Source organism: Exophiala aquamarina, assembly GCF_000709125.1.
Source record: "Exophiala aquamarina CBS 119918 chromosome Unknown aczIA-supercont1.1, whole genome shotgun sequence".
Lineage (NCBI taxonomy): Eukaryota > Fungi > Ascomycota > Eurotiomycetes > Chaetothyriales > Herpotrichiellaceae > Exophiala > Exophiala aquamarina.
This window is the reverse complement of record NW_013550587.1, coordinates 71,514-90,858: the sequence shown is the minus strand read 5'-3', so window position 1 is coordinate 90,858 and position 19,345 is coordinate 71,514. Positions and strand designations below refer to the sequence as shown.

At 51.0% G+C, this 19,345-nt stretch overlaps 9 protein-coding genes across 9 annotated transcripts; 5 read left to right on the top strand and 4 right to left on the bottom strand.

Annotated features, from left to right (window-relative positions):
• Positions 1-162: 162 nt before the first annotated feature.
• A1O9_00037 (uncharacterized protein) lies at positions 163-921 on the bottom strand (the record flags this gene model as incomplete). The annotated part of the gene is made up of 2 exons (XM_013409201.1): positions 163-459; positions 538-921. The coding sequence occupies 2 exons, from the start codon at positions 919-921 to the stop codon at positions 163-165; spliced, it is 681 nt and encodes a 226-aa protein (XP_013264655.1).
• Positions 922-1,700: 779 nt separating this feature from the next.
• On the top strand, positions 1,701-3,617 carry A1O9_00036 (uncharacterized protein; the record flags this gene model as incomplete). The annotated part of the gene is made up of 7 exons (XM_013409200.1): positions 1,701-1,929; positions 1,995-2,070; positions 2,149-2,345; positions 2,403-2,794; positions 2,858-2,981; positions 3,053-3,183; positions 3,279-3,617. The coding sequence occupies 7 exons, from the start codon at positions 1,701-1,703 to the stop codon at positions 3,615-3,617; spliced, it is 1,488 nt and encodes a 495-aa protein (XP_013264654.1).
• Positions 3,618-4,010: 393 nt separating this feature from the next.
• A1O9_00035 (uncharacterized protein) lies at positions 4,011-5,036 on the bottom strand (the record flags this gene model as incomplete). The annotated part of the gene is made up of 1 exon (XM_013409199.1): positions 4,011-5,036. The coding sequence occupies one exon, from the start codon at positions 5,034-5,036 to the stop codon at positions 4,011-4,013; it is 1,026 nt and encodes a 341-aa protein (XP_013264653.1).
• An 843-nt stretch (positions 5,037-5,879) lies between these two features.
• On the top strand, positions 5,880-7,910 carry A1O9_00034 (uncharacterized protein; the record flags this gene model as incomplete). The annotated part of the gene is made up of 7 exons (XM_013409198.1): positions 5,880-5,951; positions 6,007-6,281; positions 6,340-6,426; positions 6,506-6,968; positions 7,041-7,128; positions 7,185-7,528; positions 7,599-7,910. The coding sequence occupies 7 exons, from the start codon at positions 5,880-5,882 to the stop codon at positions 7,908-7,910; spliced, it is 1,641 nt and encodes a 546-aa protein (XP_013264652.1).
• A 963-nt stretch (positions 7,911-8,873) lies between these two features.
• A1O9_00033 (uncharacterized protein) lies at positions 8,874-9,680 on the top strand (the record flags this gene model as incomplete). Its single annotated transcript, XM_013409197.1, has 2 exons — positions 8,874-9,421; positions 9,470-9,680. 2 exons carry the CDS (start codon positions 8,874-8,876, stop codon positions 9,678-9,680), a joined length of 759 nt encoding a protein of 252 aa, XP_013264651.1.
• Positions 9,681-13,081: 3,401 nt separating this feature from the next.
• A1O9_00032 (saccharopine dehydrogenase [NAD+, L-lysine-forming]) lies at positions 13,082-14,308 on the top strand (the record flags this gene model as incomplete). The annotated part of the gene is made up of 3 exons (XM_013409196.1): positions 13,082-13,139; positions 13,196-13,384; positions 13,437-14,308. 3 exons carry the CDS (start codon positions 13,082-13,084, stop codon positions 14,306-14,308), a joined length of 1,119 nt encoding a protein of 372 aa, XP_013264650.1.
• An 897-nt stretch (positions 14,309-15,205) lies between these two features.
• On the top strand, positions 15,206-15,769 carry A1O9_00031 (uncharacterized protein; the record flags this gene model as incomplete). The annotated part of the gene is made up of 2 exons (XM_013409195.1): positions 15,206-15,354; positions 15,418-15,769. The coding sequence occupies 2 exons, from the start codon at positions 15,206-15,208 to the stop codon at positions 15,767-15,769; spliced, it is 501 nt and encodes a 166-aa protein (XP_013264649.1).
• A 253-nt stretch (positions 15,770-16,022) lies between these two features.
• A1O9_00030 (uncharacterized protein) lies at positions 16,023-17,152 on the bottom strand (the record flags this gene model as incomplete). Its single annotated transcript, XM_013409194.1, has 2 exons — positions 16,023-16,883; positions 16,967-17,152. The coding sequence occupies 2 exons, from the start codon at positions 17,150-17,152 to the stop codon at positions 16,023-16,025; spliced, it is 1,047 nt and encodes a 348-aa protein (XP_013264648.1).
• Positions 17,153-18,343: 1,191 nt separating this feature from the next.
• Positions 18,344-19,012, bottom strand: A1O9_00029 (uncharacterized protein; the record flags this gene model as incomplete). Its single annotated transcript, XM_013409193.1, has 1 exon — positions 18,344-19,012. One exon carries the CDS (start codon positions 19,010-19,012, stop codon positions 18,344-18,346), a length of 669 nt encoding a protein of 222 aa, XP_013264647.1.
• Between the last annotated feature and the right edge of the window lie 333 nt (positions 19,013-19,345).

The window sequence follows — 19,345 nt, the reverse complement described above, 5'->3', positions numbered from 1 at the left end:
CATATAATGTTGTTCCACAAACGAACTGACTTGCCTTGCTTGCAAGGAACACCGCTGGTCCTGCAAAGTCCTTGGGTAGACCCCACCGCCGAGCAGGGGCTCGGGCGACTCGTTCAGCCTTGATGGTAGGGTTCTGTCTAATATCGGCGTTGCTGACGAGTCTCAAGTTAGGCGGATATCGTCCTGAATGCATAGAGTGAGGGGGGCATACATATCGGTCTCTGTGAAACCCGGAGCAATTGCATTAACCTGCACATTATATCTGCTCCACTCATTGCTTAGGGCTTTGGTCAGTTGTCGGACACCTCCCTTGGAGGCTGAATAGGCGATGATGCCTTCTCCCCCTATTGTATCCATGATGGACGAAACGTTGATGATCTTGCCACGTCGGAGAGGGATCATGTGCTTGCCCGCACTTTGGCAGAGAAGGAAAAGGCTCTTAATGTTGGTATCCGTGACCTTTTCAGAAGGGAGCCGTGTCAGTCAACGGAAAATTTCTGTGCTTAAAGGGAGCTGATTATGTGAAGGCGGACTCACTCGGTCCCACTCCTTCTCCGTCAGACTTAGGGAAGGCTCTCTTGTGATGACACCGGCGCAGTTGACCAAGACATGGATTTCGCCGCCCATGACAGTGAGTGCCCTCTCAAAGACCGTCTTCACCTGCTCCATGTCGATCAGATTGCAATGCACGATATGGGCCTCACCGCCTTTGGCCCGGACCGTGTCCGCTGCTGATGTGTCTGCGATGTCTCGCTGGACGAAGCATATCGCTGCTCCTGCTTCTGCGAGAGCTATACCAATAGCAAGACCTATCCCGCGATTCCCCCCAGTGATCAAAACATTTTGGCCTTGAAGGTCAAACAATTGAGGGGAAGGAAGCTCTGGTGTTGGCGCACCAATTGCTTCTGGCAATGCAATCATCCTGTTCTGGCTGCCGAGCAGTAGAACAATGTTGTGTGCTTTGAGTTCTTGTCCGGAAGAAGAGTCAGGACGCTGGCACGATTCCACAACCAGCCTCCCACGTTTAAAGTACCGTGCCCTTACCAAGCATTATTCTTTTTTAAATGATTGACATTTAGACAACTTTTTGGTTATGCATTGTCGAGGCGGCTCGAATCAACGCTACCGTATGGTCGCCGTGAGACTGCAGGGAATAGTCATCGCATGAGCTGGATCGAGACGAACCAATATGGGGCCATCGTAACCGTGACTGTCACAAGATAGGTCCTGGATCTCAATCTTTCTGCCTTGCCCTGGCCTCCTTGTCCGGCGGGCGTTGGGCAGATTGACAGGCAATACGCTAGCGGGGACACATTGCGGGTTGCGGCGGTTCTCCGTCCCCAGCGCGGGGAAGCAGGGGGGCGGGGAAGGGTGGGGAAGGGCGGCATTCGGAATCGTCTATCCCAGGGTTGCGCAACAATGCCAATACAGTCTAACGACTCGTGTGATCGCTACAGGTGTATACCTACAGGACCTGATGCGTTGGCTGTATGCCTGAGATTCGGTGACGCAGAACCAATTGCGATGTTGAGACTATAGCGTCGACCTGTTTGCCCTTGGATCGGGTGGCAGTATGTATATACATATATATGTCTTGATAAAAGGAATTGCGCTCTGGCCTTGCGTGCCTCCTTATCACTGTATGTAATAATTGCACTACCACCACTTGTATTATCCCAAGAGCGAACCATTTCGCAGTCATGGAAAAGGCTTTCCTCTCTGGACAAAGCAACTCTGAGGCAAAACCCCAGGAGGTTGCTGATTCCACATGGGCAGAAGAGGCTCCTGGGAATGGGTCCCAGAGCTTTAACGAAACTGTCCCTGACGATACGAAGCTTGAGAAAAGAGTCAAATGGAAGCAGGACGTGCGCATCATACCCTTCGGCGCTGCTATCTTTCTGCTTGCCTACTTCGACAGGGCCAACATTGGTAAGTCAACATATCGGGGAGCCGATGACACTATTGTCGCAGCATATGCTGATGGATCGTCACAGGAAATGCGAAGACACTCAACGCGAATACCAAAAATGATATGGCCACCGAGACTGGTATGACAAATTATCAATTTACGTATGTACCGAACCCTACTTATCCACCTTCGACCCCCTATCTCTCTCGGAACCGTATGTTAATTAGCAAGCTTTGCAGAATTGCCCTCATGGTCTTCTATGCGGGCTATGGAGCATTTGAAGTGCCCTCAAACTACTTTTTGAAGAAACTTAGGCCTAGTAGATGGATAGCTATCCTGATGTTCCTCTGGGGAGCAACCAGTAGCTGTCTTGCCGCCGTGAACAATTACCCTCAGGTCACAGGCGTGCGTTTTGTCCTGGGGGCTGCTGAGGCAGGTACGTGGGAGCCTCCATTCGATGTTGGATGCTTTGAAGCTAAGTCATCGTCACCAGGGTTGTTTCCTGGGCTAGTGTACTATTTGACTTTCTGGTACAAGACCAGCGAACGTTCAATTCGTGTCGCGCTCATCTATGCTTCCGCCATTCTCTCAGGCGCTTTCGGTGGTGCGCTCGCATACGCGATCGGACATATGCAAGGGGTGAGGAAGATCTCTGCTTGGAGATGGCTATTTATTCTCGAAGGTCTCCCTAGCGTGGTTCTGTCTGCGGCTGTCTGGTATTGGCTCCCAGACTTCCCAGAAACAGTATCATGGCTCACGCCAGAGGAGAAGAAGCTCGCAGTGGCGCGGCTGACCACTGATGGCTCCAAAGCGCACGAGAGCAACTTCACTTGGAAGAGTGCCAAAAGCACATTGATGGAATTAAGGTTATGGGCTCATTACGTGGTGAGTCCTATCCTATCTGCCAGGCAGTATCAGTGGGAGTGCTGACACACCTTTCAATAAAAGGTCTACTTCGGTCCTTGCGTGGCGTTTGTTGCGCTGTCTTTATTTACTCCCAGCATTGTCTTAAATCTGGGCTACAAAGGCTTAGACAGCCAGCTTATGACTGTGCCCCCGTATGCAGTGGGATGTGAGTATCACTCCAATCAAGGTGAATATTGCGTAGAGAGACCTGCTGACATTCTTGGTCTGTTCCGAAAGATTGCTTAACGCTCCTTGTGTCATGGTCTGCTGACCGATACAATGCTCGAGCGCTCCATTCAGCCTGTTGTGCCTTGCTATCTGCGTCTGGGTATGGAGCCTCGGCCGCTTTGCCAGCTAATGCGTATAAGGTATGTCCAGATCTTCCCAGTCTATCTTCTAATTGAATGAGAAGCTTTGCCCTCTGAGAAGTCGACGAACAGCCTGATGCTAACACTCCTTCAAGTCTCGCTATGGCTGTCTCATCATCGCTGCATCAGGTACATTCGCCTGTATACCACCTCTCTTGGGCTGGCTGTCCTCAAATCTGTTCACCACTGGCAGCGCTGGATTGGCGATCGCTCTCAATATCACTTTCAGCGTGCCAGGCCAAATCTTGGGCGTGTGGATCTACACGGCGAAGGAGGCCCCAAAAGGATATCCTACCGGTCATTGGACAAACTTTGGGATGATGCTGACATGTGCAGCTGGTTGCTTTGGGCTGCGTTGGTACTACATCAGGCAAAACGCAAAACTTTTGAGGGAGGCTCCGGCGGGGGAAAGCGTGAGAATCTTTGCATACTGAATGCTACATCCTAGGCCAGGCCGTCTTTAGGGAAGGGAAGAGGCATTCTGGGACAGGTCGGGTGACAAGCCTTTGTCGGCTCCATTGCCGGCACTATGTATGACGCATTATATACATGACCATTGCTATAGTGTTATCAATCTTACCTAAAACTGCACCCAAGTGGAGTTACTTCGCGGAAAGGTGCTGGCTCCATGCTTGGATTGCTGCCCGAGCTTTACGATTGAGATGAAATGTATCCCTGAGCAAGAGGGGTTTGATGAACCAGAACTCTGTCCTTTTTGTCAAGCTACGCTAGGAGTAGGCATTAAACATGGCAACACAGGACTTATCCAAATTCTTACGTTTTTGCTAGTCTATATACATACATACGTGATTGCAAACCCCAGGTTTTCAAAAGATTGCGACACAGTTCGGCGGGCTACTGACACCCCCAGGCATATTGAAAGGAGCACTTGCGACGAAGAAATCCCACCTTCGATGCCTCTTACACATCTCACTCAATCCCTCTAGGTCAAACAGCTCCCCAATAGGCATGCCCCAACCCGCAAGTAAATACTCATGCATGAAGAGACCAGGGAAATCGCTCTGATCTTCCCCACGGGGATAGGACTTTTTCGGCGGATAAATTTCGAATGAGAGACTATCCGAAGCAACAGCAGCGAAGCCGGAGTTCCAAATCCAACGAAGCATAGCTTCAGTCCCTTCAACTCCAGCATGTAGTGGTGTCTTTGTGGTGGCGTACTCGTTCTTACTCTCAATGCTCATCTTAGTGTCCCATTCCTTGGTGAGACCAGTCCGTACAAAGAGAATGTCACCACGCTTGAAGGAAAGGTTCGATTCCTTTGCAATCTCCAAGAGTGCGCTGAGGGGAATGAAGTGGTCGCTAAAGTTCGAATACTGAATACCTCTTTTCTCCGCATACGCAGCATAATCGAGCAAGATGCCTCGGCCACAAATACCTTCTTTAGCCCAACATTGCATTCCAATACGAGCATTCTTTGGTTCCAAGATCTCTTCCTTTGTAACTCCGCCATAGAATACTCTCCTGCTGGGGTTTTCTTTGGTCGGGTCTGTTTGGGAAAAGTGTCGCAGACCATCCCACTGACTACTTTGCTGAGGATTAAAAGTATAGATATCGTCGAAGGCAACGCCATCCAGTATACTTATAAGCTCGTGCTTGCATGGTTGACGTCCGAAGTTAGCAATTTCGAGTTTGTTCAGTTCCCAACCGAGGTTTACGCGGTCCCCAGTACGGATGAGGTCTGCAGCGGCGGAAGCTACCACATCAGGTGTCAAGAGTACAAGACGGCCCAGACCCTCTTCCCGGGAATTCTTAGGATAAGGCCAAACTTGCCGCTTATTCGGAAGTTCGTCGAAGGGAGTAAGATGAAGAGGATGGATTTGAGGATGTGACATTTTTGCTATAAAGTCGGGCGGCTAAAAGATGGTTCTAGTACACGATTGACAGTACCAGACTTCTGGCCAGTAAACAAATGATAAGTGAAATCAGATGGAAGACTCTTAGCCGGTCGACTCAACCATCTGTCAGAGTCAGGACAATGTGATCAGTGAATACCAATTCTCGTCGAGCACCTTTCATGAACCCCCGGGCTTTCGCATGCGGGGCTGAGCCCTGCTGAAGCTGGGAGAGGAGAGTACATTTTTGACAGCAGCCCAGCTGTTGACATGCCTGCCCCACCCGAAACGCGAAAGGACTGTAAGCGGTGGTCCGCTGTAGTCTTATTCCCCGCTAGGCAGCCACGTTGATGCAGGTCCACAACGGCCCGGGTAATTGGCATCAGCGAAGACTGTGAGTCTGATGAAGCCCCCCCCCCCCCCCGCAGGCGGAGCAGAGGAGTGAGCTTGTGGACGAAAGAGCGGACTTCTTGTGAAGTATGGAGACTTCGCATTAGAGTTTCTGCGGGAACAGTTGCCCTTGCCCTTGAAAGATACTCTGTACACCGTACTTGGGCTTGAGCAATTACCACGGTTCCCAACATACGAGCTTCAATCTAGGCTGATCTAGCCAACAATGAGCTGCTAGAGACAAAGTCTAATCTGATGGTCATATCCATCGCCTCATGGGAGCCAGGTCAAGGCTGGTCTCCACTGACCGGAGAACAATTGGGGCGCACCCCGCAGAAATCTTGGAAACCCCTTTTAAAGTAGCATCATCCCCGTGGTCAAGTCCAGCGCCATGTACCGAATTTTTGCATAGCATTCGAGAAGGCTTCTCTTTCACTCGCGACAATAGCAGACATGAAAGCCAAATCCTCCCACTCAAGCACGTACAACAGGCTTGTCACGGTGGCTGTTGCCTTTGGATCTCTAGTAGGCTGACTGGAATTCCAGTCTGAAAAATGACTATGTGCTAATTATCATACAGACATATGGATTCTCATCTTCAGTCATCGGAGGCACCATCGGTCAACCCGGCTGGTATGAATACTTTGACCTCCCTATGCAGGGGGAGGAAGGCTATGGTGGAAAGACGACAAACGCGATTGCAACAGCGAATGGGCTTTACAGTGCCGGTGGCGCTCTTGGGTCTCTCTTCGTGATGTGGTCGGCAACTGCAATGGGCCGCAAACGCAGTATTCAACTTGGGGCTCTTTTCGCTATCATCGGGGGTGCCTTCCAAGGCGGCGCAGCCGCCCTGGCGTAAGTCCAAGCCAAAGATCTGAATTCAAATGAGTCACACTCATCCTCTCCAATCCAGTATGTTTCATGTTGGTCGAATCATCAGTGGTATCGGTATTGGCATCTTGGTCACCGCTTGTCCAATGTATCTCTCGGAACTAGCGCCGTAAGTACTTCCTCCATAACTCTCAAGCTTGTCTGCTTGTCGATGACAAGGTGTTAATCGCGGTTGTTCTGAGAACTAGTCCTGAGAATCGCGGCTGGCTTGTTGGCCATCACGCTATTTTTCTGGTGTTCGGCTACACTCTCGCTGGGTGGCTCGCATTTGCTTGTTACTACGCCACTGGCCAGAGCCCTTCATTTGCCTGGCGCTTCCCACTATGCATGCAAGTTTTTCCGCCTTTGATGCTTGGCATCTTTTCGATCTGGATTCCTCGCTCGCCTCGATGGTTGCTTCAGCAGGGCAAGGTTGAAGAAGCGTGGAAGATAATCATAGCTCTGCGTCGCTCGCCCGATGACCCAGATGACCTCGTCGCGAAAGAAGAACTCTACCAAACAAAGCAGCAGATCGCGCTAGACAGAGCAAAACTACAGGCTGTGGGTTACGGGCCGTGGATGGCCTGTCTGAAGAAGAAAAGCTACCGAAAGAGAATGATTATCGGTTTTCTCACCCAGTGGGGAGCTGAATTTAGCGGGCCGCTTGTGATCGTAAGTCTTCGTGATCTGATAGTGATCTTGGTCAATTGCTTCTGCATGACAAAACTAACCCAGATTTACCAGAACAACTATCTTGTGATTTTGTTCACCAATCTTGGACAAACAGGGTCTATGCCTCTTCTCTTGTCAGCGGTGTGGGTGACTACAGCAGGTACACAGTGCCGAGACACATGGCGGAACAAACGATCACTGACTTTTCACTTGCAGGCCTCATCTACAACCCCCTCGGTGCTTGGCTTCATGACAAAGTGAACTCTCGCCGTTTTATGTACATGTTCGGGACCGCTGGCTGCCTTGTTACAACTGCGATCCTCTGTGCGCTCCTGGCGACCTATGCAGGAACTACTAATACCGGCGGTAATGCTGGAGGCGTTCTCATGACATTCTTGTATTTGACTTTCCAGGGCACATTTTGCGACACAACGATGTACCTTTACGTTAGCGAAATCTTTCCAACAGAAATTCGACCTATTGGGATGGGGTTTTCGCTTTTTGGGCAATTTGCTGCTACGATTATCCTATTGCAGACTGCCCCGATCGGGTTTGTCCATGTAAGTTTCTGTATTTTTTCTTGGTTATCTCTTGCGAAAGACGAAGGTACTGATCACCTTTTGCCCCTAGGTTGGCTGGAAATACTACCTTGTTATCGTTTGTTGGTGCATTATTTACATACCCATGATTTACTTCTTCTGGCCGGAGACCGCGCGCCTCTCTCTGGAAGAGATCTCGAAACAGTTCGGTGACGACGTGGCAGTACATGTCAACGACATCAGTGCAGAGCAGAGACGAGAACTGGATGAATTCCTGAGGGCGAGAAATGTGCAATCCCTCGACTCCGGCGATGTTGTTGCTGGCGTTGATGGCCATGAAAAGATGAATTCAACGACCGTACCTTCAATTGAGGTGGAGGATAAGACCAGGGAGAAGGTGTGAAAATAAGTTGAGAATTCATAGACTATGCACGGTGCGTAATGCTGAGTCTATACGAGAGCTTTGGTGAGCGTTCCACTGTAGTCGGCATTATACTACTCGGCTGCAAACATGTTTGCATTCCCAATTGTGGGCACAATATCCCATACAAGGCCAGGGGTATATAGGATGGATATGTAGGAACGATTGAGGTAGCACATCATTCGAGATCTGAATTAGTAAAAGTATAGCGTTCCTGGACCCTGTCTATTGCCTGGATTTCAGTCATGTCATCAGACCCAAAAACAAGGAGCCTACCGCTGCGAGTTTTGAGTAGGTTAGGAGCCTTCAGCGTGGATTGAGAAGATTAGCCTAGAGTGTTTAGAATGACGACATTCGCTATTGCTTTAGATGGTGTAAGAAATAGACTCTTCGACATGCGTAAAAGTCATCACTTTCTCTTTCCGCCGACCAAATACAACGAGAACTATCTATTTTTGCAATGACGTTCTTCGCATGAAATTCAAGAACGTCTAGGCAGACCCCGCCCAAGAGCATTCCTAGCAACAGTTGAGAGCTAGATCCGAGAACGAGCCCAGTACACAGATGTCGTGATAAGGGGTTCTGGAATGAAAAGCATGGAAACCATACTAAAAGATCCCATAATGGAAGCGTTTTGCGATCACATGGACGCAAAGTCGCCGGGATGTAATGGTTCGCTTTCCACCAGTGAAAGATCTGCATGCGAATGTAGGACTGGGATAAGCAATAAGGGCGTGTCCCCGCCTGAGTTTCGAGGCGGTCCGTCAAAATGAGGCTCCCAGGAAACCCGAGTCGGTTTTATCCCTTCGGGCTATCATTCGGCGCCGCTAGCTTCTAATTTGCCAAAGGTTCAAGTGGTGTACAAGTAAGGGACCACACTGAGCTTGCCCGCTCTTGTCCCAGGAGGAAGTTTTATCCAAAGCCGCCGAGTCCAGCCATTTCGACATGTCTCTGAATGACAAGGTCATCGCTATTACTGGGGCAGCTTCTGGCATTGGACTCGCGGTTGCAGAAATGGTGGCTACACTTGGGGGGAAATTGGCCCTCGCAGACATTGACGAAATGGCATTACACAAAACAGTCACGAGCTTGAAGAGTCAAGGCTACACAGTCATTGGTGACGTGGTGGATGTGGCTTCGAGTAATGCTGTTGATGCCTGGATTGGCGGAGTCCTGCAGCAATTTGGGCGGCTGGACGGTGCGGCCAATATCGCCGGCGTCCAGTCAAGCTTCCAAAATGTCGAAGATTTTTCAAATGATGCATGGGATAGAGTAATCGCAGTCAATCTTACAGGAGTCATGTACTGTGTGAGGGCTCAGATTCGAGCGATGAAGAATGGCGGAAGCATTGTCAACGCAGCTTCGTTGGCTGGCGTTATAGGCCGACCAGGAATATCTGCCTACTCTTCTTCAAAGCATGGTGTTGTGGGACTGACCAAAACAGCCGCTAAAGAGGTTGGAGTGAAAGGTATTCGTGTCAATGCGGTTGCTCCGTACGCATCGTCCTTCCCATCATTGATCTACCGCTAATCGGCTGACAGAGGGCCTATTGCAACTCCTATGTTGGATCAAATGCTCAAGGGCCCTTCCTCGTCGTCATCCAGTGCTACTACCAGCACATATTCATCCCTACCATTGAAAAGGATTGGCACAGCGGAGGAAGTTGCCAAATTAGTCGCTTTTTTGTTGAGCGACGATTCTTCCTACATCACTGGAACGGTTGTCAACGTAGACGGGGGTGCTGCCGCATGATGAAGTGAAACCTATCGATTTTCTATTGTCGCATATGATGTTCGTCAATTCTCTCAATGGTCGGATACGAGTTTGACGGGAGCGACACCTTGAATGTTTGATTAATGAGTAAGGAAGACCTCTTTGTAGACGTTGCTTTACCAGACCCGACTACAGTAATGAACTTTGCCTGTCTCTTCGCGATGTCGGGGGAGGGAAGCTGTTCAAGCTCTTTACTTCACGTCTAGTTTCGGCGAACCCTGCGCCTAAGAAAGTAACCACAGACTCGACGAACACCTTTAGAAAATGATTCTTTGCAAAGCTCAGTATCGGTTGGCTGCCCAGCAGACTAAGAGTCGAAATAAGCTGAAGGAGGAAACGTAGTTTCTCTCGAAAGCCGCGGTCTTAACCTTTGTCTTTAGCTCTATAGTGAATGTTCCTTATCACATTAGACGCTGCAGACTTGTGACATGATGAGGACGTCTCACGATGGCAGATACATAGGTAACTAGCCGAGATGTAGCCGTGGGAGTAGGAGTCTTTAAGCCTCTTGTAATTCGGGTACGGGTATTAAACTGAGGACAATAGCGTAAGTAATTATAATCTTAGTAGTAAGTCGAAAATAGGAGTCAGGATAAACCACCGATAAATGTGTATAGGGAAAATATCTTCATTATATAATAATTCGATGTACGATGAGATCTGCGGTAAACGACTAATCGATTCTTAAATCAGCTCAAGATTAAGCGAGGAGACGTCCGAGTCAACGAAAAGATGCTCTCCATGGCCCTTATGATTGCCGGATCACAACGCGGATGCTCTATAGCAGACGGTGTTTCAGGTATTTCGAACGAATCTATGGTTTCTAAAGTCGGCGGCGGTATGGGCTTGAACGTTAATCTTCCTGAGATAGCGCTTCCGGAATTTGCATCGGTGGTGGAGGGAGAGGTTTCGCATGAAGAAGGTCCCGCGTCACCATAACTATTAGATCTTTGCACCGGATGTTCGTACACATCTCTATCCACCAAGAGCCCAGCGTCTTTCGTTTACTTCTATATCGATTTATAGTGAGTCGCCTACGGCGGCGGTGGTTTCGTCCAGAGGCACCTTCCTCGTCCTAGGACTGCGCAAGGAATAGGTAGAGGTGAAGTTGTGGACGAGGATAGGGGTCGCACCGGCGTCCGGGACCCAGCCAGAGTCATGGAAGATGGTGTTGGAGATGTTTGAGATGCTGGCTCGGGTATTTCGGGGCGTGTGAGTAAAGAAGACGCTAATTCTAGCCCCTGTGTGAGTTAGATGTAGATTCAGGTTCTAATGGCCACGACGCTAAAGGCCCAACCTATACTATCGTCGGCTGAGGCGAGATTAATCACTTCGGCATCATAGATATTCTCGTTAGGGAGAGTAGTACGGGAATCCCTATACGTCTCGGGGATTGCGGCTTCTAGAGAAGAATTGGAAGTAAGTTTATCGGGTAGCGGCCTAGAGGCTTCGTTGCTACAGTATCTTAAAAATCCAAAGGAGTAAAGATCGAATAGATTAGCTTATTTCTCTATAAAGCGCTCGAATATACAAGTCCTACGGTCAAACGAACCGTGATTCCGACTCCCGTGCAGTTCTAAGAAGCCGGAAAAGTAAATGATAACGGAGGATAAAGTGGGAAACTAAAGTCCTTAAATAGTCCCCTTTAAGACTAAATCCCGTGACTATTACATTATTCGCCCTCGAGCTCTAGGCAGTGTATCGAAGCCCGGCACTTGGTCCCTTATCTTCCTCCCACTTCTATATTCAGCCCCTCTCCCCTTACCTGGCGGGGTTGGAGTCATTACGCTATATGCTCGATTCTTAGCCCTCGAGATTCGTGTCGAGTCGATTAAATACGGCTTCTTGTGTCCCGTCCGGAGCTGATTTCAGTTTTCGATTCGGCGTGCTCAAGGACGCCGAGTTCCATTGTAGTCGTGTCGTTATAGAGAAGTACTAATTCCCGCGGCCGCATTACACGTAGATCGTATTTATTCCCTTAAAATCCCCCTTTAATGCGTGCGCGTCGTGGTTTTGGAGTAGATTTGCAGGGTATAGGGTCCATGCGCGACCCCTTGCTTTTCTCGCTCTGAATTCAGCTACCATCCAAGCTGCTGCGAGCGGCTTCCAACTCACTTCCATATATTGACTCCCTAATAGGCAGAATTCCACCTTGGCAACCATCTAGTCGCCAATAGCGTAGACCTCTGCCGAACTCCGTTCTTCAAAGTCGCGCAACCACGCCATCCCACTATCTTACATGCCTGTAAGCCTGTTCGTGAGTCATTTCTACCATTAGTCGACCGAGCCAGGCATGTTTCTTAGCTCGTAGTAACCGGTGTGATCTCAAATGTTTCGTAGCGTTACATGTGTAATCCCATCAAGCAGATGGTTGATGCCAGCTCTGAGAAGAATGGGACCAACGCTGGCACCGTGCCGGAATCTTCTGGCGTCACAGCTATATTCCCACGATGCAACCTAGAAGGAGACAGGTGCCCCACGGCGAGAGTATCACCACTATGCGCTCACGGAAAGAGGCGTGCCGTAGTCAAAGCCTCTAGCGAAAGGCGCAGTTCGCGGTAGGAGGGCGGCCGTAAGTCAATTCAAGCGCTCAGTGAGGCCATTGTCCACCCCGAAAGTTGAAGAGTAGATAAGGTTCGTCAGAGGTCCTCGTTCGATGCGCAGGACTCGCAGAGAGGAGGAAAATCATAGCTCCCAGCGGTCAAGTGGGACGGACCTAGAAGGGAATGGGAGGTGGTGTTACGTAAGCCTGGATGGAAGAATGGACAAAATACGAAAGCAGCGAAAGCAGTAGAAGCGAGCGCGAGTGAGAGAGAGAGAGGGAGGTGTTTGTCGATATAGCTTCTGCCCTCTTCGTACTTTTAGCAGGAGTCATTTCAATTTGAATGTGCAGTTGGTCCTACCGGCATCAGCCTCAAAGCGTCAAATCCGCGACGCTGCTTTTAAGCCGCTCCTCCAGCTTGATTGGACAAGCGCTTGGCCGCAGTGGCCCTCACGTACCTCGCCCTGAGAGGCCTAATTGCAGGGTCCGCCCGAGACCGCCAGCGCGCCCACGGCCGCCAAGGCGCGATGTGTCGCGGCCACCACGACCGGTGAGACACGGGCGATCGCTCACCCTGAATCGCGCGTGTCCTGCGTGAGCACAGGGCGGCATCACCCTCGTCCCCAAACGGGGTGAGCCGCGAGCAGATTTCCCAAACCTTGGCAGCGTATTTCGCAGCATTGACCTGAGAAGGTAAGAGTCATATATTAGTTATTAGCGGTGCTCTGTACGGATACCACAGTCCTTGTACCGGCGGTTGCGGTCTTTGAATAGTTTCTACACTTCAATTTTATTCTGTCTCGCTCCATCTGTCTCTGAGCTGTCACCCTGAACAATTATGACGACCACTCTCCACCTTCGATCAGAATCCAAGCCACTCGAGCACCGATCTGCGTGTATGTGACAGCCCTGCTCGACCCCGGGCGAGCTTCCAGTTGACCTTCCTCCATAGTAACCCCCACGACGACCAAGGCTCTTCTCAATGCCGGATACACAGTGAATGTTGAGCGGAGTCCCGAAAGGATATTTGATGACTCCGAGTTCGAAGAAGTTGGCGCCACACTGGTCCCCGAGGGTTCATGGGTCGATGCTCCTACCGATCACATTATTGTCGGCCTCAAGGAGCTACCTGAGGATAAGTGTCTGTTCTCCTGCACTTGCTACAATGCGGAAGTCGTGCTGAACCGGCCCAGTTGCGCTTAAACACACCCATGTCCAATTCGCACACTGCTACAAAGGCCAGGGCGGTTGGCAAGAAGTCCTCTCTCGTTTCCCTCAGGGCGGTGGCACCCTCCTCGACCTGGAGTTTCTCACAGATGATGTCGGCCGTCGAGTCGCCGCCTTTGGCTATCACGCCGGTTATGCCGGCGCTGCCCTTGCCCTCGAGACTTGGGCATATCAGCTGCAGAATCCCTCCGCGAAGGAAGGGCTTGCCGCAGTCTCCAGCTACGCCAACCAAGACCTCCTCCTTGCTGATGTGCGTTCATGCCTTCAAGAGGGCGCCAAGATTGCTGGCCGTCAACCCCGTGTCCTTGTCATTGGCGCCCTAGGCCGTTGTGGTCGTGGCGCCGTTGACCTGTGCACGCAGGCTGGAATCCCCGATGAGAACATTCTGAAGTGGGATATGGCCGAGACGGCCAAAGGTGGCCCGTTTTCCGAAATCGTCGAATCCGATATCTTTGTAAACTGCATCTACCTCTCTGACCCTATTCCACCATTTCTCAACGAAGAGTCTCTTTCCTCGGACAAACGAAATCTCTCAGTCGTATGTGACGTTTCCTGCGACACCACCAACCCGCACAACCCCGTTCCCATTTACACCGAGAACAGCACATTCTCGAACCCAACGTTACCGGTCAAGGGATACAAAAATCCGCCCCTGTCGGTCATCTCAATTGATCACCTCCCTAGCCTGCTCCCTCGCGAGGCCAGCGAAGCCTTCAGCGAGGCACTACTTCCCAGCCTGCTCACGCTGAATGACCGCAAGACTTCGCGTGTGTGGCAGCAGGCCGAGGAGTTATTTGATAGCAAAGTTGGCACTCTACCTGAAGCAATGAGAGGCTGAAGCAATGAGAGGAGCGTGGAAGAAAGTCACAGGCGGCTCGTAGGGCGAGGCCTTGGGTTTTCATTTTACTGATGGCGTCCCTGCACCAGGATTGGATGGAGAAGGAAAAGTTGTTGATTCAAAGATATGAAACTTGATACCGTTACGATCATGGCTGGTCACCTCAGCAAATTGGAGCATAGCAAAACAGACATGTAGAATAGACGGAGAGCGGCCTGGGAAATGCAAACGGTTCATGAATCCCGTCATGTGGGCCCTGCGTCTTGTAGATGCCGGTTGCTGTTCCTGGAAGACTCGTATCCACTCTCCCCTTCAAGCTTCATCTGATCGAAGGTTGTGGGCGCGAACCCTTCGGGTAAAGAATGAACGAGCTGCAGCCAACTAGATCTGAACGAGCAAAACATCGGCACCCCACATCCCAGAAGCCTCGCTCTCGATGCGAATCCCGGAGAGTAACCGCGTCCTAGGACCCAATGGGCTGCTCAAGGATGCCATTACCGAGAGAGAGACACTGGTGGGCGGCCAGTGACCACTGACCACTGACCAGCCATGGGAATCTTGCCTACACAGGTCAAGGATGGATGAATGGAGACGCTACACTCCTCTCCAAGTGCACCCCGCAAACTGCTGTATGATTACAGTCCATGCTTCACGTCATGAGCATATCCCCCCAGTTGACATTTGGGCTGCCTCTGCATACCGAGTACAGCCAAAGACAAGCGTACAAGGGGGTGAGAGTGTATTTAAGTAGGTCGGGGCCGGGAGCCCCGTGTCTACGGTTGGCGATTTCCGCTTCATCACTATCAGCAGCCCTACTTGCTTGAGCCTGAGAACCAGCTGAGCAAAAACCTATTCCGGGCCTTTACACACTCCCAGCCCCAACGAGAACCGCTTGCTATGGCAGCCGAAGTTGCCTCCCCGGGCCCCACCGTGGACCGAACAGCAACGCAAGGCTGGGGCTCCACCCCGGCTCAAAGACACTATGTCAATCAAACACAAGCCTTGACGGCTCTCGACGCTGGCATTAGACGATCAACTGAGATAGGGTAGACTTCGTTGAATCCTTACGTACCAGACAGGCCATACTGACCCACCCTCCCGCTTTCTAGTGTTCAGCAGAACATCGCCATCCTCGACCCTTCTGCCTTTCTCATCGGCTTCATACACATGGACAACGCGTTCCTAGGTAGTATCGACATCAGCCAGAAGAAGGCGAAGACGGTCGTTCTCTACAACGGCATCCCAAATAATGCGTTGATCACCCGTTCTCAGCCCGGGGGTGACCTTTACGGAATTCAAGAGACCAACGGCGGCACTGTGGTGTTTGGTGGTGGACAGCCAATCTTTGACCCTGAGGGATATTTCATTGGAGCCGTCGGCGTCAGCGGCGGCACGGTTGAGGAAGATATTGATGTGGCGACCGCCGCGGCAAACAGTATTGGAAGCACAGCGACACAATGACTTCCCTGACCTTGGGTTTCTATCAGTGAGTGTCATAAGTCCTACAACATCGGCATATACATATGAAAATAGTGATAGCAGAACTTAAAGCGAACGTGTCAGAACTTTCAAGAGTCCTGCCAGATCCTTCGTGCCTCAGAAGGGCGTCTGGCCCCCGAACTGTCCAGGTCGAAGAGTTGTACAACAACACCGCCGCTGCTACGAAGCTCCTCCTCCCACAGACCCAGGGATGCTCCCATGCAACAAGCCGCCGCTAGTCTTTGACCGCCTGGATCGTGTACGAACACGGCATTCTGTCACGTCCATGCGCGAGACGATACTCCGCCAACTCCATCTTGACCATTCGGCCTGGGAGCGCATTCCAGGTCACCGAGTCATGTTCCTCGACCATGCTGATCCGCAAGCCGGCCTGGATCAATGCTTGAATGATCTCCCCCAGTCCGTGATTGAACTCCTTTGTCGCAGTTATCGTAGGTGCTTCCCCTGAGATTTCGTTCTCCTTCTTGGATGTGTTGGAAGCTCCTCCTTCTGCTGGAACCCCCGAATCACCCACGTAGCTCAGCCCATCGTTGTTGATGATCGGCCTTCCACTCTCATAGTACGGATACGCGATGCACAGCTGTTCCGCTGGATAAGCCTCACTGACGGCAGAGTCGTCCGCAGCCCACAAGATCGGATGGCCTTCACGGATGAAGAAGCGCCCTCTAGGCTTGAGCAGCCCCGCGACGACTCCCGCCCAGCGAGAGATGCTCGGGAGCCAGCATAGCGAGCCAATACCGGTAAAGACGAGGTCGAACGACTCCCGTCCAAGCAACTCCACCGCGTCGTAAACATCACCCTGCACGTAGCTGACCTTCTCACCACCAGAACCCGCGGTAGCGCCGGCGAGACCACGAGCCTGTTTCAGCGACTCGCCTGAGAAATCCAGCCCCACGACCGACGCGGCGCCCAGGCGCGCGAGCGAGAGCGTGTCGGTCCCGATGTGGCACTGCAGATGCGCGATTTGCAAACCGTCTACAGCTGGCAGGCGCGGGAGATCGAACTGCACGATGTCAGAGATGTACAATGGATCTGACTTATATGCGGACAGATTGTACATCTCGCTCTGCGCGTGCTTTGTGTCTCAGTGTCAGTTAGAAAACCCAACCAACAGAGGTCCCTTGGAAGGGAAGGGCTTTGTCAGATGCGGTGGCTTACCGACGCAGCTCGAGCATCCCATGACGCCTGGTTGACTTGTAGGTAGTCTTGTGCATCTGCTTCGGTGCCGAGGGTCACGGACATAGCTTCGTTTCTAAGAAATATAGGAACGTTGAGTAGAGACGAGAAGGACAGCAACTGAAGTTCCTCTGCGTGGAAACCAAGAATCTTCAGGTCGTAGCCCATGGCATGGGTTCCACAGAGCGTTTTCGACCTTTCTATATGTTTCCCTGCCTGTCGCCCACCTCATCTAATGCATTGATCCAGTCGATCTATTGCGATGAGTCACCGTTCATGAATAGCCTAAGGACATGTAGAAGGCAATCAACTTAAGTTAATCGATTTACTACCATGGTGGGCAACGTCGGCACGATCTCTAGGGATTCAGGGCACGACCATGACGGTTCCATACCAGCGAAACACATTCAATGACCAAGACTGCGATGCTACATGTAAGACAAGAGTATTAGTGATGCTAGTGTGGTATTGCTGGTTTTCTGTTGGAGCGATTGATTATACATTATTTAATTGGAATGTCAACGTCGTGAGGAGCCCTAGAATTACAGTCCTCGCTATCCATGTTGCGTCTCTTGAACCAGCGCTGCTTATTTATGGATATTTAACAAAAGTTGATAGTTAGCCAGTGCGTTCTATGAGCACAAGTTGGTGCCTTTTGCACACCCAAAGTATTGGAATCAGAAGACGCAGAAGCCGTCTGGAACGTTGCATAGGACGGAGCACACTTGGAAGCATATTCTCAGATTACCATCAAACGAATGTATCGATATCAGATGGTGGTTCTCTCGCCATGATATATACGGCAATGTCCATGACTCCAACTCTAAAGCAGTCCTATCCAATATTCCAAGAGAACCAGTCTCATGAAAACAATCCCACCATAACTAAGCTCAGGCACACGTCCGTGCAGCCTCCTCTGAATCTGTGAGTGTATCCTTGTTTCCCTGACCTTGATGAAAATATTGAGCCGAGATTTCTCGATTGCCATGAACTCCATCCGTTGATGCGCCCAAACCGAGAATAAGAAATTGACAGAACAAGAAAAGGAGGGGACAAGGAGAGACTGCAACCACTTGGTGTTTCCTCATCGCATGGATGGGATTAGCTATCCAATGGTGCGTTGCTGATATTTAACCATTCGGCGGATGTTTCCTCACCACCGATTCCTTGGGACGCCGTATTGATTGACCTGGATTCTGACCCTTTAGGTTCCCATTCCTGTTGAAAATTCACACGACGCCGTTCCGTTTCAACCCAGGCCGCAATTCTGGAGCCGTCTGTACCATAGTCTCATATGAAAAAGTAATCGCTTAGTAGTAAATCGTTGCCAATCTCCTGGGTGTTGTTTACCTCTTTCACTCAGGGCATCATGGCCTCAGCTTCCTCATCAGTGACGAAGATCTCTGCCACGGGGCAATGGTCATCATCGCCAAAGTCCCCGTCATATTGCTTCTTTCGTCCGCGCTCCCCGTAGCGGCCCAGGAGGTAGGAAGGTAGGAACAACTCATCGTTCCAAGTAAAGCCTTGGCTGTGCTTAGTATAGGTGATAAGACGGGGGGGCTCGTCCGGGTCGTCATGATGGGAATTTAGGTTGATCGACTTGTAGGAGCTTGAGGCTAGCATCGAGGGTCCGAGAGGAGAGGTCGACGGATTGAACAGGGCGGGCATGGCGGAAGGCGGTGACGAGCTCGTAGTGTCGACGGTGGATTTCTGTTTATCTTTCCTTTTCGAGGACGTCTCGGTCGGAGTCGTCGAATGGCTATAGAGAAATCGGGTGTTGCTTTGAGGGGAGGCTACTGTCTGGAGAGCGTTCTGTGGCCGGCCCGGAAGAGGGCTGTAGGACCAGGATGAATCGTGATCGGAACCAAGAGAGGACGGGCCGGCGTCCGAGTCTGCTCGTTCGCTTTGTTTGGCATACCGCTCGCTGCGGCGTGGTCGGTTGGAAGTGGTGAACTCTCTGGTGCTTTTGGCATAGATTGGGATCTTGATGGCTCGGGAGCCCGGCGGAGGATTAGATAAGTTGGACATGATGCTGAGCAGTCAGATATTGAAAGGAAGTCAAGAACGCCGACACCTGTCTCGTAGGCCGAAGGAAAGGACAATCGTGGAAGAGTTGGGAAACCGTAAACGTTGCGAGATACCCGAGACTTGATTAAACAGTACGAGTATGTAAGGAACAGACGAGGGAGCACGTTTCGAGTTAGTCGAGCTTGTCAGGATTCACAACTCGGAATCTCAACGTACGTACAGTAGGGACGGAGTGCTGCAGAAGGAGTAGCAGTGCATGGGTTTCAGTTGGAGTCACGCATGATGAAATGGAGTCACGATAGAGTCACAATTGCCCCGCAGCCGTTGTCGTGT